This window comes from Heterodontus francisci, chromosome 1 (genome assembly GCF_036365525.1).
Source record: "Heterodontus francisci isolate sHetFra1 chromosome 1, sHetFra1.hap1, whole genome shotgun sequence".
Taxonomy (NCBI): domain Eukaryota; kingdom Metazoa; phylum Chordata; class Chondrichthyes; order Heterodontiformes; family Heterodontidae; genus Heterodontus; species Heterodontus francisci.
The window spans coordinates 80,885,157-80,900,239 of NC_090371.1; the positions used below are offsets into that span (position 1 = coordinate 80,885,157).

General features: G+C 42.2%; 1 protein-coding gene across 2 annotated transcripts in view; it reads left to right on the plus strand.

The window, feature by feature from the left end:
- Positions 1 to 230: 230 nt before the first annotated feature.
- pik3c3 (phosphatidylinositol 3-kinase, catalytic subunit type 3) overlaps positions 231 to 15,083 on the plus strand; it is a 153,234-nt gene continuing 138,381 nt past the window's right edge. For both annotated transcript variants that reach the window (XM_068032629.1, XM_068032636.1), the window contains exons 1-2: positions 231 to 445; positions 10,939 to 11,127. In XM_068032629.1, the coding sequence (XP_067888730.1) occupies positions 378 to 445; positions 10,939 to 11,127 (257 nt within the window). In that variant the 5' untranslated portion in view covers positions 231 to 377. The remainder of the gene's footprint in view (positions 446 to 10,938; positions 11,128 to 15,083) is intronic.

Consider the following 15,083-nt stretch of genomic DNA (forward strand, 5'->3'; position numbering starts at 1 on the left):
ACTAGCAAAGGGAGCATTTAGGGGAGATGTCAGGAAGCAGATCTTGATGTTGCTGCAATCGTCCAGTTAGTACAAGTGTAAACTGTAGATTAATTTAAGAGATAATTAGAAGTGATTGTTTTTGGGGTTGTAAGTGTTTCACTCTGCTGCATAACCCTCCCTCCACAGAGTGAACACAAACAGGAAAGAAAGCCAGAGCTTCCGGGATGACCTTTCACCTGCGAACCGGATGTAAACAATGAAGCCAGTGAAGTAGATGGCGGCGGCGTAGACTTGGAATGGTTTGAATTCTTTCTTGTGTCTGAATAAGCAGCATCGGGGACCTGGCTAGTGTTGGGCCGGTAAAGGACTTCCTTTGGCTGCTGCTCGCCTGAGTGATGGGGGATACGGAGAAGTTTTGTTATGTTTACAGCTGCGACCTGGACATTAATGTCCAGCTGAAGATGTGAGTTGGGGGAGCGGGGCATTGGGGCTAAGGGGAGGGGGCTGGGGACGTGGCTGGGACTGAGTGGTGTGTACCTGCCCAGGTCCCCTCTGTCCTGTCCAGCCCTCACACTGGGCAGACAGAACCCAGAGCGGGACCTGTTTCGTCATCCCAATGGGTGAGATCTGGCGACTCTGTAATAAAAGAAGAAAATGGTGGAAATACTCAGCAGGTCTGGTAGCATTTGTGTTGAGAGAAACATTAACTTTTTACTTTGATGACCTTTCATCAGATTTGGGAAAAGTTAGAAATGTAAGTTGCAAGTGATAGTAAGAGTTTCTTTAGATATTAAAAGAGGGTTAACAAAAAGTGACCATTGCTCCTATAGGGAGTGAGGATGGGGAATTAATAATGGAAAATAAGGGGATGGCAGATGAATTTAACAGGTATTTTGCATCGGTCTTCACTACAAGAGGATACAAGTAACATCCCAGAAATAGCTGTAAATCAGGAAATGGAAGAGTGGGAGGAACTCAAAATTATAATCATCAGGGAAGTGGTACTGAGCAAATTGTTGGAACTGTGGACTGACCTGGGTCCTGATGGACTTCATCCTAGGGTCTAAAAAGAAGTGGCTAGTGAGATAGTTGATGTGTTGATTTAAATTTTCCAACATTCCCTAGATTCAGGGAAGGTTCCATTAGATTGGAAAATAGCAAATATAACTCCTTTATTCAAAAAGGGATGGAGACAGAAAGCAGGAAACTGCAGGTCAGTTAGCATAACACCTGTCATATGGAAAATGTTAGAAGCTGTTATTAAAGACGTTAGAGCAGGGCACTTCGAAAAATTCAAGGTAATTGGGTAGAGTCAACATGGGTTTGTGAAAGAGAAATCATGTGCAACCAATTTATTAAGTTCTTTGAAGAAGTAGCAAGTGCTATGGATAAAGGGGAACTGGTGGATGTACTGTACTTAGATTTCCAGAAGGCATTTGATAAGTTGCCACATCAAAGGTTATTGCAGAAAATAAAAGCTCACGGTGTAGAGGGTGACATATTGGCATGGATAGAAGATTGTCGAGCTAACAGGAAAGGGAGAGTAAGCATAAATCGGTCATTTTCTGTTTGGCAAGATGTAACGAGTGGTGTGTCGCAGGGATTAATGCTGGGACCTCAACTTTTTACAATTTATATAAATGACTTGGATGAAGGGACCGAAGATATAGTTGCAAAATTTTCTGATGACACAAAGATAGGTAGGAAAGTAATTTGTGAAGAGGACATAAGCAGGCTACAAAGGGGTATAGATAGGTTAAGTGAGTGGGCAAAGATCCGGCAAAAGGAACATAATGTGGGAAAGTGTGAAATTGTCCATGTTGGCAGGAAGAATAAAAAAAAAAGCATATTATCTAAATGGTGAGAGATTGGAGAGCTCTGAGATGCAGAGGGATCTGGGTGTCGTAGTGCATGAATCACAAAAGGTTAGTCTGCAGGTACAGCAAGTAATTAGGAAAGCTAATAAAATGTTGTCGTTTATTGCAAGGGGAATTGAATACAGAAGTAGGGAGGTTATGTTTCAATTAGACAGGGCATTGGTGAGACCACATCTGGAGTACTGTGTGCAGTATAGGAACATAGGAGTAAGAGTAGGCAATTCAGCCCATCGAGCCTGCTCCGCCATTCAAAACGATCATCGCTGATCGTCCACTTCAAAGCCTTTTTCCCACACTATCCTCATATCCCCTTTGTCATTTGTATTTAGAAATCTGTCAACCTCTGCTTTAAACATACTCAATGACTGAGCTTCCACAGCCCTCTGGGGTAGAGAATTCCAAACATTCACAACCCTCTGAGTAAAGAAATTTCTCCTCATCTCTGTCCTAAGTGGCTTCCCCCTTATTTTGAAATTGTGTCCCCTGGTTCTAAACACTCTAAACAGGGGAAACATCTTGCCTGCATCTACCCTGTCTATCCCTTTTCAGTATTTTGTAGGTTTCAATGAGACCACCTCTCATTCCTCGAAACTCTAGTGAATACAGGCCCAGATTCCCAATCTCTCTTCATAGGAGAGTCCCACCATCCTGGAAACAAGTCTGGTGAATCTTTTGCACTCCCTCTATGGCAATAATATCCTTCCTAAGGTAAGGGGACCAAAATTGCACACAGTGTCCATCTACACTTTCTAATCTCTTACCATTTAAGAAATACTCTGCACATCTGTTCCTCCTACCAAAATGGATAACCTCACACTTTTCCACATTATTTTCCATCTGCCACATTCTTGCCCACTCACTAACTCTTTCCAAATTCCCTTGATGGTGCTTTGCATCTTCCCCACAACACACATTCCCACCTAGTTTTGTGTCATCCACAAACTTGGAAATCTTACATTTGGTCCCCACATTCAAATCATTGATATATATTGCGAACAGCTGGGGCCCAAGTACTAATCCCTGTGGTACCCCACTAGTCACACAGCCTGCCAACGCGAGGATGACCCATTTATTCCTACTCTCTGTCTTCTGCCTGTTAATCAATCCTTAATTCATGCCAGTATATTACATCCTATCCCATGTGCTTTAATTTTGCTAACCAAGCTCCTGTGGGGGACTTTATCAAAAGCCTTCTGAAAATCCAAGTATACTTAGTCCACCAACTCCCCATTTATCAATTCCGTTAGTAACATTCTCAAAAAACTCCAACAGGTTCATCAAACATAATTTCCCATTCATCAATCCATGTTGACTTTGCCCAATTAGATCATTATTATTCAAGTGTCCATTTATCACATCCTTTTAGGATAGATTCTAGCATTTTTCCAAGTACTGATGTAAGGCTAATAGGTCTGTAATTCCCTGTTTTCTCTCTCCCTCCCTTCTTAAATAGTGGGGTGACATTTGCGACCTTCCAATCTGCAGGAACTGCTACAGAATTTTGGAAGATTATCACCAATGCATCCACTATCTCCATAGCTACCTCTTTCAACACTCTGGGATGTAGAATATCAGGTCCTGGGGACTTATCTACCTTCAACCCCATTAATTTTTCCAGTACAATCTTGACATCCTTATTTAAGGAAGCAGTTCAGAGGAGGGTTACTAGACTAATACTTGGAATGCGTGGGTTGTCTTATGAGGAAATGTTGGACAGACTAGGCTTGTATTTGCTGGAAATTAGAAGAGTAAGAGGCGACTTGATTGAAACATAAGATCCTGAGGGGTCTTGACAGGGTGGATGTGGAAAGGGTGTTTCCTCTTATGGGAAAATCTAGAACTAGGAGTCACTGTTTTTAAAAAAAAAATAAGGGACCACCCTTTGAAGACAGAGATGAGATGAAATGTTTTCTTTGAGGTTCGTGAGTCTCTTCCTCAAAAGGCAGTGGACGCAGAGCCTTTGAAATTTTTAAGGCAGAGGTAGATAGATTCTTGATAAGCAAGGGGGTGAAAGTTTATCGGGGGTAGATGGGAATGTGTAGTTGAGGTTACAATCAGATCAGCCATGATCTTGTTGAATGGCGGAACAAGCTCGAGAGGCCATTTGGCCTACTCCTGCTCCTAATTCGTATGTTCGTAGAGAAATCAAAGATGCCTCTTGATGAGGTGTGAAAGGCAGAATGATGAACAGCTGCCATTTGGAAACAAAAAGAGAAAAACTGAAACCTGCAAAGAAAAAGTAAACAGAATTGGGGGCAGAGGTTATGGCCTGAAATCATTGAACTCAATGTTGAGTCCAGAAGGCTGTCAAGTGCCTACTTGAAAGATGAGGGACTGTTCCTCGAGCTTACGTTGAGCTTCATCGAACACTGTAGGAGGCTGAAGACTGAGAGGTCAGCGTGAGAGCAAGGTGGTGAATTAAAATGATAGGCGGCCAGAACTCGGGTTCCACTTGCAGACTAAACGGAGGTGTTCTGCATAGTGGTCACCCAATCTGGTTTTATCTCCCCATTGTAGAACAGACCACATTGTGAGCAGCGAGTACGGTATACAAACTTGAAAGAAGTACATGCAAATCACCTAGTGTTTGGGTCCTTGGATGTTGAGAAGAGAGCAGCTAAAAGGATGCCTGCATCGAAAGGTGCTGTGGGAAGAAGGGGAGGGGGTTTAGGGACTGAGGGGTGGACCAGGGTATCATGGAGGAAACAGTCCTTTTGGAATGCTGGGAGGGGAGGGAAAGATGTGGTTGGTGATAACATCATGCTGGATTTGATGGAAATGGCGGAGGAAGTATGCTGGCTTGGTGTGGTGACAGCAGAAGTGTGAAAAATGGGACAGACACGGTTGAGGATGCTGTCTACTGTGGTAGGGGGTTGGGGGTGGAATCCTTGGTTGGGGAAAGAGGAAGACATCAGAAGTCCTGGTATGGAAGGTTGCATCATCCGAACAAATGAGATGGAGAAACTTGGAGAATGGAATCGAGATCTTACAGGAAGCGGGGTGAAAGGAAGTGTAGTCAAAATAACTGTGGGCGCCTGTGGGTTTATAGTGAAAATTGGTTGATAGCCTATCCCCAGAAATGGAGACGAAGAGTCGAAATGGACCATGTGAAGGTGAGAGGGGTGAAAATTGGAAGCGAAGTTGATGAAATTTTCCATTTCAGGGCAAGAGCAGGCAACAGCACCAATACAGTTATCAATGAACCAGAAAAAGAGGTGAGGCAAGGGCCTGAGTATGACTGACTGGAACAAGGAATGTTCCACCTGCCAGTACCTATGGCAACACCTTTTCTTTGGAAGAAATGCATGGAGTTGAAGGAGAAGTTGTTCAATGTGAGAACAAGTTCATCCAGGCAGAGGAGGGTGTTGGTGGATGGGAACTGGGTTGTGCCTCCATTCAAGGAAGAAGCGGAGAGCCCTCAAACTGTCCTGTTATAGGATGGAGGTGCACAGAGATTGGACGTACGTGGTGAAGAGGAGACAGTTAGGACCAGAAAATTGGAAACTTAAAGTGTCGGAGTGCATCGGAAGAGACATGGACGTTGGTGGGAAGAGACTGGACAAGGGCAGAAAAAAATAGTGTTGGCTCTGTGTTTTATTGTTTCACATTTATTGAGACTTCCCAGGTGGTGACACAGAAAATATAAACATTTTACTTAGACTATGGGAATGGGATAAATGCAGATGACACATTTGGCCAGTTTAATTCACCCACCTAGATAGATCCTAATGTTCCCATTCAGCCTCCTGTTGTTGACCAGGGTTTTTGCCTTCAGTATTCTCTCTGGAATTTATTCCACATGTTGATCATTTGTATTAAAAAATACACCTGGTATCAGTCTTAAGTTTATCTTTTACTGGTTTAACTGCATGTCCCTTTGTTCTCATCCCATACTTATAGATGTCTTCTTTCCTGGCTGAAAAGGCCAAGTCTATCCAGTCTTTTCTCATAACTCAGACCCCTGACATTGGAGGTTAACCCATGGCTCTTCTCCACAGTGTTTGAGTTTCTGTTTCTTGGTAATTAGGACTAGATGCAGTGTTCAAGGTGCAGTCTGTCTAGATGGAAAGGTGTTTCAGGTGCCGCATTTGTAATTTAAAGATAGTAGTTTGAAAAACAGTTTTTCGAAAGCAGTAAGACTACTTTGATATGACAAGAAAAGCTTCTAATGGAATGACTAGTTTGGCTATCCATTCGATGGTGAGTGGAGAAATGAGGTGCCTCCTGCAGCAGAACTTAGTGGGAAAGCTGATGTGATGTGCTCCATGATCTGGGACTCATAGCTACAATTGCGCTTTTGGACATCTGTCATCTTCCACTTATGGAGCAGATGGCTGCGTCCTCCATGCCCTGTGTAAATTTGTTTGTGTATTGTCCACTGTCTTCGAGAGAGGTTGAAGCCAGGAACGTCTGTTGTTGGATCATTGATATGGTGTTGGTTCTTTTATGCTGCGCCCCACTATTCTGTCCATCTTGATGTTGGATTGATAACAGCTACATGAATATTAGCTACTAATTGTGCCAGCTATTGTGGACAATTTTAAATTCCTTCGTGGTGTATTTTTCAAGTCCTCATGAATGGGAAGATCCATGTTGCTGAAGAACTTTTCCATCTCATGGAGCAGAATGGTGTCAAAGATAAATGGGAAATGTGGGACAGCACCAGGAGCCACTCAGTTGAAGTGAATATGAGCATCCCTGACATCGTTCTCATAGTGGCATTTTGCTGCACATCCACGGTCTTTATCGGGGGGCTACAAAGCAGTATTCTGCAGCAGAGTAGACTGGCCGTTGTTTTGGTGCTAAGTATTCTGGCTGTGTCCCCATGATGTTCCACTGACTTTTCTGACTGGGTTCACCCTAGTTTTTACTTCTTGGCTGCTGTTAATGGGATGAGGCTGATCGGTGAGAGTCCTATCCGGGGTGACACCAGGTCTTTTGGGTGGGAGTCATGGGTAAATAGCCTGCGCAGAAGGAAATGTTGAGTCCTTTTCTGGCAGCATTGTTGTTCAGATGGAACACCAATATAACTGTCTTCTCTGAATTGCGGCGGAGGCAACAGATTGGGAAGTAGCATTCCAGTAGGCCCAGGTCGCTTGTGAGCATCCTATTTGCTGCCTGATGCCTGAATCAGCCATGCTACGTCAGTAGTATAGAACAAAGAACAGTACAGCACAGGAATAGGCCATTCGGCCCTCCAAGCCTGCGCCGATCTTGATGCCTGCCTAAACTAACACCTTCTGTACTTCCGGGGCCCATATCCTTCTATTCCCTTCCTATTCATGTATTTGTCAAGATGTCTCTTAAACGTCGCTATCGTATCTGCTTCCACCACCTCCCCTGGCAGCAAGTTCCAGGCACTCACCACCCTCTGTGTAAAAAAAAACTTGCCTCGCACATCCCCTCTAAACGTTGCCCCTCGCACCTTAAACCTATGTCCCCTAGTAACTGACTCTTCCACCCTGGGAAAAAGCTCTGACTATCCACTCTGTCCATGCCACTCATAAATTTGTAAACCTCTATCATGTCGCCCCTCCACCTCCGTCGTTCCAGTGAAAACAATCCGAGTTTATCCAACCTCTCCTCATAGCTAATGCCCTCCAGACCAGGCAACATCCTGGTAAACCTCTTCTGTACCCTCTCCAAAGCCTCCACGTCCTTCTGCACGCAATATTCTAAGTGTGGCCTAACTAAGGTTCTGTACAGCTGCGACATGACTTGCCAATTTTTTACTCTATGCCCCGACCGATGAAGGCAAGCATGAACTTCTAAGACTTAGTGCAGGACATGCTCACAGTATAGATGTGGAACAAGGTTGGTAAGTGCACTGCCTCCTGTGACAGATGCTATTGAACCTCTATGTTCAGCTGGTCTTCTCACCAAGATAAACATGGAACTTTGGGTTGCTCATTGGGGTGTTAAGTTTAAGAGTTTTGTGGCATTGAATGATTTTTGAAAGCTTCAGTAGTAGGCCTTTGCACCAGACAGTGTTGTATGCTGATGACAAGTCTATGAAGACAGCTGTAGTCTTCAGCTGCTTCTGGAACCCTGTCTCAACATTGATATTGAGTGCAAGGTCCTGGTCAGAGCAACTTCAGCATGTGGCTGCTAGGCTAGTGCAGGAGCCAGTTAATTCACATTATTGGGGTATTGGATTAAATTCTGGAACAAGGAAATGTTGTGAGAATTAAATGGTTATCATTCGAACCAAACAAACGCTAATGTCCCAGTGGAGTTGATCTGAATCCAAGGCACAGTTGGTTGCTTTTTGCTACCTTGTCAAGTGGCTGTTATTCATATGTGAACCTAGACAGTAAGTTTTGGCAGGCTATATGATTTTGGGGGCATCATAGTTCATGTGCCGAACCTGTGTCCCCGCACACTTCTGGCAGAGGAATCAGAAGCAGGCTGCCTGGACTGCATGCCCAACTACTCATTAACAGCAACTTGCATTTATAAAGTTCCTTTAATATAAAAAACCTATCCCAAGGTGCTTCATAGAGATGTAAGGAAAATATGAACATGGAGGTAAAGGTGGAGATGCAGAGTGGTCAAAAGCTTGGTTGCGGAAGTGCATTTTAAAGAGGGGCTTAAAGGAGGAGGGAGAGATAGAGGGGATTTATGGAAAGAATTCCAACATAGGTGGCTGAAAGCACAACTGTCAACAATGAACTGAAGGGAGGGAGGGATATACAAGTAGCAGAGTCAGGAACCGCTCCGGTTAGAGGAGATGGGGGGTTGGTGGGTGAGGCCAGGAAGGAATTTAAACATAAGGATGATTTTAAATTTGAGGCATTGGGAAACCAGGAGCCAATGTAGGTCAATGAGGAATGTTTGAATATGTACTCTGTTATCAATATGCATCTCCGTTAGTATAGAGTTGTAGTGATGGGAGTGGCATAAATTGTGTTAAGGTAGCAGTTGTAAAAATCATTGTAAATTTGAGTTGTGAACACATTGGGGAAAAAAAAATCTGGATTCAAAGCCTTCCTCGTGGATTTGTCAAAATTAGGCCATATGTTACATGAAGCAAGTCGTTTTTGCAATATAACCTTTGCAATGCTCAGATAACATTCAGGTGCAATAATCAAATTACTGATAGTTCTGCTTTGCTTTTACAATTGTTAAGAACAAAATGCTTCACCAATTGCTTTAAAATAGAACAATTGATAGTGAACTCTGTAATTGCAATTGTTTTTGCAGCCTGAGAATGTTGCAGATTTACGTTGTGTGCTATGTGCACTGATAACACTCGTCAATGTGTAAATGATTGCACCCATTTTAAGAGATCTATGTGTATAGTGACATCTTCATGGTGCATGTATAAGGCCTTGTATTTCAATCCCATAAAGTGATGTACTAGCTTCTGTATGGAATTGAGCAGTTATATCATAGCTTCTGTGTCAGTACAATGTGGCTTATGTATCACGTTGATATAGGAACAGCAGTGTAATTCCAGTTTAATGTCATTGATCAGAGTGCAGTCTGAATTTTATCCAGTATTATAAGATCATCTAGAAGAGGCAGCTTCACATTGTTAGGGCTTCACATCAGCTGTAGTAATGTTAATAAAAAGTCAGTTTCAGTAACGTGAGAACTTCACTGGCATTCAAATTTCAATGAATGTTTGAATATGTAAATCTTTACTTTGGCTGACAATAAGAACCACCTGTATTGCAAGTAAAGATGCTCAACTCCCGACTGATAGTAGAAAGACAGCATTTGCAAATCTGCAGTGCAATTGGATCACTCCTAAACAAATGTAAAGACAAGCTTATAATTAAAGTTTTGCATTTTTATAATGAAGGACTAAATTATGATCAAACTTTTTTTGTAATGTTCAGTTCAAATTGGCCATTATAAATTGCCCCTAGTATAGGTAGGTGGTAGGAGAATATAGGGACAGGTGAGGATGTGGTAGGAATATAGGATTAGTGTAGGATTAGTATAAATGGGTGGTTAATGGTCGGCACAGACTCGGTGGGCCGAAGGGCTTGTTTCAGTGCTGTATCTCTAAATAAAACAAAATAAATAAAATATTTAGGATATGTAAACTATAAAATTAATTGTTAGAGGCAGACTCATTTATTTAATCAGATCAAATTATTACCTACATATTTTGTAACCATTTGTGTTGATATTCAGGATATATTCCCCATAGCTACTGTATAGTGGTGAGCTATAGAAGCATGAACTAGAGTGAAGGAAAATGTATTTACTGCACATTATTCTTGAAGCTCTGTAGCTTCTTATGTACATGCTATGAGAGAGAGTACAGAGCATCATAAGTCTTAATTATCAGCAATTCTTTGGGGAATGTGAAAACTCCTTTCCCATAGCTAGATACTTTCTCATCAGCAAAACCAATTAAGAGGCTGGTTGAGTGACCTGTTTGTTGTTACACGGGTGAGAAAGTAGAATTGAAGCCTAAGATCAGCCATGATTGTATTGAGGCAGAGCAGACTCGATGGGCCATATGGTCTACTCCTATTTCTTGTGTGCACAATTGTAATGTGACTTTATTTATCTATAAATTGCAGCTGATATTTTAAAGTTGTGCTGATGGAAGTGTCACACCTGTGTATCAATAATAGTCATCTTGCTGCACCACTGATTTTAACATAACCGTTATGAGGTTCAAAAATGTCATTATTTTCCATTGGTCAGTAACCATTAGCAATGTAAAACTAATAGAGAACTATTTGGAGTTAGCCCAACTGGAAGATGTAGTGCAGCTTCTTTTTCACTTTGAAATTCATGAATATTAGCGGAGCCTGTGGGGAATTTCTAAATGTGCAAAAATGTTGCTCTAATTTGCTGACTATATATTCAGTTGTAATCAATGCTTAGAGTGTAAATTTGTGCATTGTGAAAGCTTTTTAAATTTGCAACTCAAAAAATTCATGTTTGAGCACTGAAGATTGTTATTGTACATGTATAGTATAGCTATTAAAATAACCAATCTTTTGTTTTAAATAAGAGCGTGCACGTTATTTTCTGCTTTTCTAGGCTTTGTGTGTGAATGCAGCATGATATGCACACCCTAGATATTTTATCTTGTGTTCTTCTACATATACAGCGGAAGCTTGGAAGGAAAACGGGAGCAAAAAAGCTACAAAGCTCTTCTGGAGGATCCATTGCTGAAATTTTCAGGCTTGTATCAGGAAACCTGTTCAGATCTCTATGTGACAGGCCAAGTGTTTGCAGAAGGAAAACCTTTAGCTCTTCCTGTTCGGACTTCTTACAAAGCTTTCAGTACTAGATGGAAGTAAGTATGTCTTGCTGCTAAGATTTGTGTTTTGAGTTGGGTTTTGTTTTGGAAGAGATTTGGATGTCTTGACAAATAAAAGACGTTAAATCTGTACATAAAACATTTCATATAAAACATCTGAAACTTTTAATTATGAATTATAATTTTAACCCTAAATCTTGATTAACTTATTACTGTTTATTTTTAAGAAGAAAAGCTGCAGTATTCAGACTGTAATAGATAGCTTAGCAAGTCTTAAGTAATTTTAATCTTTTCAAATAAGTATATACTCTAGGGATTGTTTCAAATTATTTTGAGTTTTTAAAACTCCAAGTTCTGTAAGACATACAAACAGAATCTGGAAGAAAGTACTTTCAATCAGAAAACCTTCAGTAGGAAGACTTATTGTGCATGACTTTACAAATCCTTTTTAAAACAAAGTAGTTCGGATATTCCAAATTTTAATCAAAGGGGTTAATAGTCTGTTCTCATTTCTGTACTCTAGCTTGGAAGAAGTGCTCAAATAATAGGTCGGGGCAATTGAAATGACATCAAAAATGTCAGTTTTGAAATCGAGACCCACCATTTATCAGATTATTTCAAAGCACTGAATGTATTTGGGGGAGTGGGGGAGAAAGGAAGAAGAGCAGCAAATGAATTGCACCTTTGATGACCCCCTAATAACATCGGCAATTCAAGAAGAAAGCTCTTCATAACCTTCTTAAGGGCAACTAAAGATGGACAATAAATGCTCGTGCTAATGGCCTTGCTAGTGATGTCCATATCCCAAGAATGAATTTCAAAGGGCAGGTGTAAGAATATCAAGTTTATCAAAAGAGGGGGGGGTGTGGCATTGTTAATCAAGGAAAGTATTACAGCGGCAGAAAGGACGTTTGAGGACTCGTCTACTGAGGTAGTATGGGCCGAGGTTAGAAACAGGAGAGGAGAGGTCACCCTGTTGGCAGTTTTCTATAGACCTCCGAATAGTTCCAGAGATGTAGAGGAAAGGATAGCGAAGATGATTCTCGACAGGAGCGAGAGTAACAGGGTAGTGGTTATGGGGGACTTTAACTTTCCAAATATTGACTGGAAATACTATAGTTCGAGTACTTTAGATGGGTCTGTTTTTGTCCAGTGTGTGCAGGAGGGTTTTCTGACACAGTATGTGGACAGGCCAACCAGGGGCGATGCCACATTGGATTTGGTACTGGGTAATGAACCCGGCCAGGTGTTCGATTTAGATGTAGGTGAGCACTTTGGCGATAGTGATCACAATTCGGTTAGGTTTACCTTAGCGATGGGCAGGGACAGGTATATACCGCAGGGCAAGAATTATAGCTGGGGGAAAGGAAATTATGACGCGATTAGGCAAGATTTAGGATGTGTAGGATGGGGAAGGAAACTGCAGGGGATGGGCACAAACGAAATGTGGAGCTTATTCAAGGAGCAGCTAATGCGTGTCCTTGATAAGTATGTACCTGTCAGGCAGGGAGGAAGTTGTCGAGCAAGGGAGCCGTGGTTTACTCAAGAAGTTGAAGCGCTTGTCAAGAGGAAGAGGGCGGCTTATGTTAGGATGAGACGTGAAGGCTCAGTTAGGGCGCTTGAGAGTTACAAGCTAGCCAGGAAGGATCTAAAGGGAGGGCTAAGAAGAGCAAGGAGAGGACACGAGAAGTCATTGGCGGATAGGATCAAAGAAAACCCTAAGGCTTTCTATAGGTATATCAGGAATAAACGAATGATAAGAGTTAGAACAGGGCCAATCAAGGATAGTAGTGGGAAGTTGTGTGCGGAATCAGAGGAGATAGGGGAAGCGTTAAATGAATATTTTTCGTCAGTATTTACAGTAGAGAAAGAAAATGTTGCCGAGGAGATTACTGAGATACAGCCTACTAGGCTAGATGGGATTGAGATTCACAAGGAGGAGGTGTTAGCAATTTTGGAAAGAGTGAAAATAGATAAGTCCCCTGGGCCAGATGGGATTTATCCTAGGATTCTCTGGGAAGCCAGGGAGGAGATTGCAGAGCCGTTGTTGTTGATCTTCAAGTCGTCATTGTCGACAGGAGTAGTGCCGGAGGACTGGAGGATAGCAAATGTTGTCCCCTTGTTCAAGAAGGGGAGTAGAGACAGCCCTGGTAATTATAGACCTGTGAGCCTTACTTCGGTTGTGGGTAAAATGTTGGAAAAGGTTATAAGAGACAGGATTTATAATCATCTTGAAAAGAATAAGTTCATTTGCGATAGTCAGCACGGTTTTGTGAAAGGTAGGTCGTGCCTCACAAACCTTATTGAGTTTTTCGAGAAGGTGACCAAACAGGTGGATGAGGGTAAAGCCGTGGATGTGGTGTATATGGATTTCAGTAAGGCGTTTGATAAGGTTCCCCACGGTAGGCTATTGCAGAAAATACGCAAGTATGGGGTTGAAGGTGATTTAGAGCTTTGGATCAGAAATTGGCTAGCTGAAAGAAGACAGAGGGTGGTGGTTGATGGCAAATGTTCATCCTGGAGTTTAGTTACTAGTGGTGTACCGCAAGGTTCTGTTTTGGGGCCACTGCTGTTTGTCATTTTTATAAACGACCTGGATGAGGGTGTAGAAGGGTGGGTTAGTAAATTTGCGGATGACACGAAGGTCGGTGGAGTTGTGGATAGTGTCGAAGGGTGTTGTAGGGTACAGAGGGACATAGATAGGCTGCAGAGCTGGGCTGAGAGATGGCAAATGGAGTTTAATGCGGAGAAGTGTGAGGTGATTCACTTTGGAAGGAGTAACAGCAATGCAGAGTACTGGGCTAATGGGAAGATTCTTGGTAGTGTAGATGAGCAGAGAGATCTTGGTATCCAGGTACATAAATCCCTGAAAGTTGCTACCCAGGTTAATAGGGCTGTTAAGAAGGCATATGGTGTGTTAGCCTTTATTAGTAGGGGGATCGAGTTTCAGAGCCACGAGGTCATGATGCAGCTGTACAAAACTCTGGTGAGGCCGCACCTGGAGTATTGCGTGCAGTTCTGGTCACCGCATTATAGGAAGGATGTCGAAGCTTTGGAAAGGATGCAGAGGAGCTTTACTAGGATGTTGCCTGGTATGGAAGGAAGGTCTTACGAGGAAAGGCTGAGGGACTTGGGGTTGTTTTCGTTAGAGAGAAGGAGGAGGAGAGGTGACTTAATAGAGACATACAAGATAATCAGAGGGTTAGATAGGGTGGATAGTGAGAGTCTTTTTCCTCGGATGAGGATGGCAAACACGAGGGGACATAGCTTTAAGTTGAGGGGTGAAAGATATAGGACAGATGTCAGAGGTAGTTTCTTTACGCAGAGAGTAGTAGGGGCGTGGAACGCCCTGCCTGCAACAGTAGTAGACTCGCCAACTTTAAGGGCATTTAAGTGGTCATTGGATAGACATATGGATGTAAATGGAATAGTGTAGGTCAGATGATCGGCGCAACATCGAGGGCCGAAGGGCCTGTACTGCGCTGTAATATTCTAATTCTAAAAAAAAATATATTTAGTTTATGCGGTTATATACTGTTGTGTGTGTATATCTTACTGCTTTGTAGTTATAGGATTCTATATAGTTTATAGATGCCAATGAACGACCCAGTGAAGAGCTGGAGAGGTACCTGATGCATAATCAAATTCTAAATTGCATTTCTGCACTGGGCTTGACCTCCTGGGTATGGAAAAGTTGGGGATTTTTTTCTTGCTGCTCAGCTTTGGCAGCTGGTAGGACATGGACACGTCAGCCAAGTTAGTGTGAGCCTTGTTAAGCAGTAGGTTTTGTAATGGACCATGTAAGACTTTTTAATGTATAATTTTCTTGTGGGGGTGGTGACAATTTGATTTTTTTTTTCTACAATATTTTTAGAGAATGCTCTTTTCCCTTTTTTTCTTTTCTCCTCTCCCACCCCTCTCCTTTAGTAGTTGCATGATGCATGCCAAAAAATAGTTTTAAGATAATTTTAGCACGTCACTTCAAGTTATGT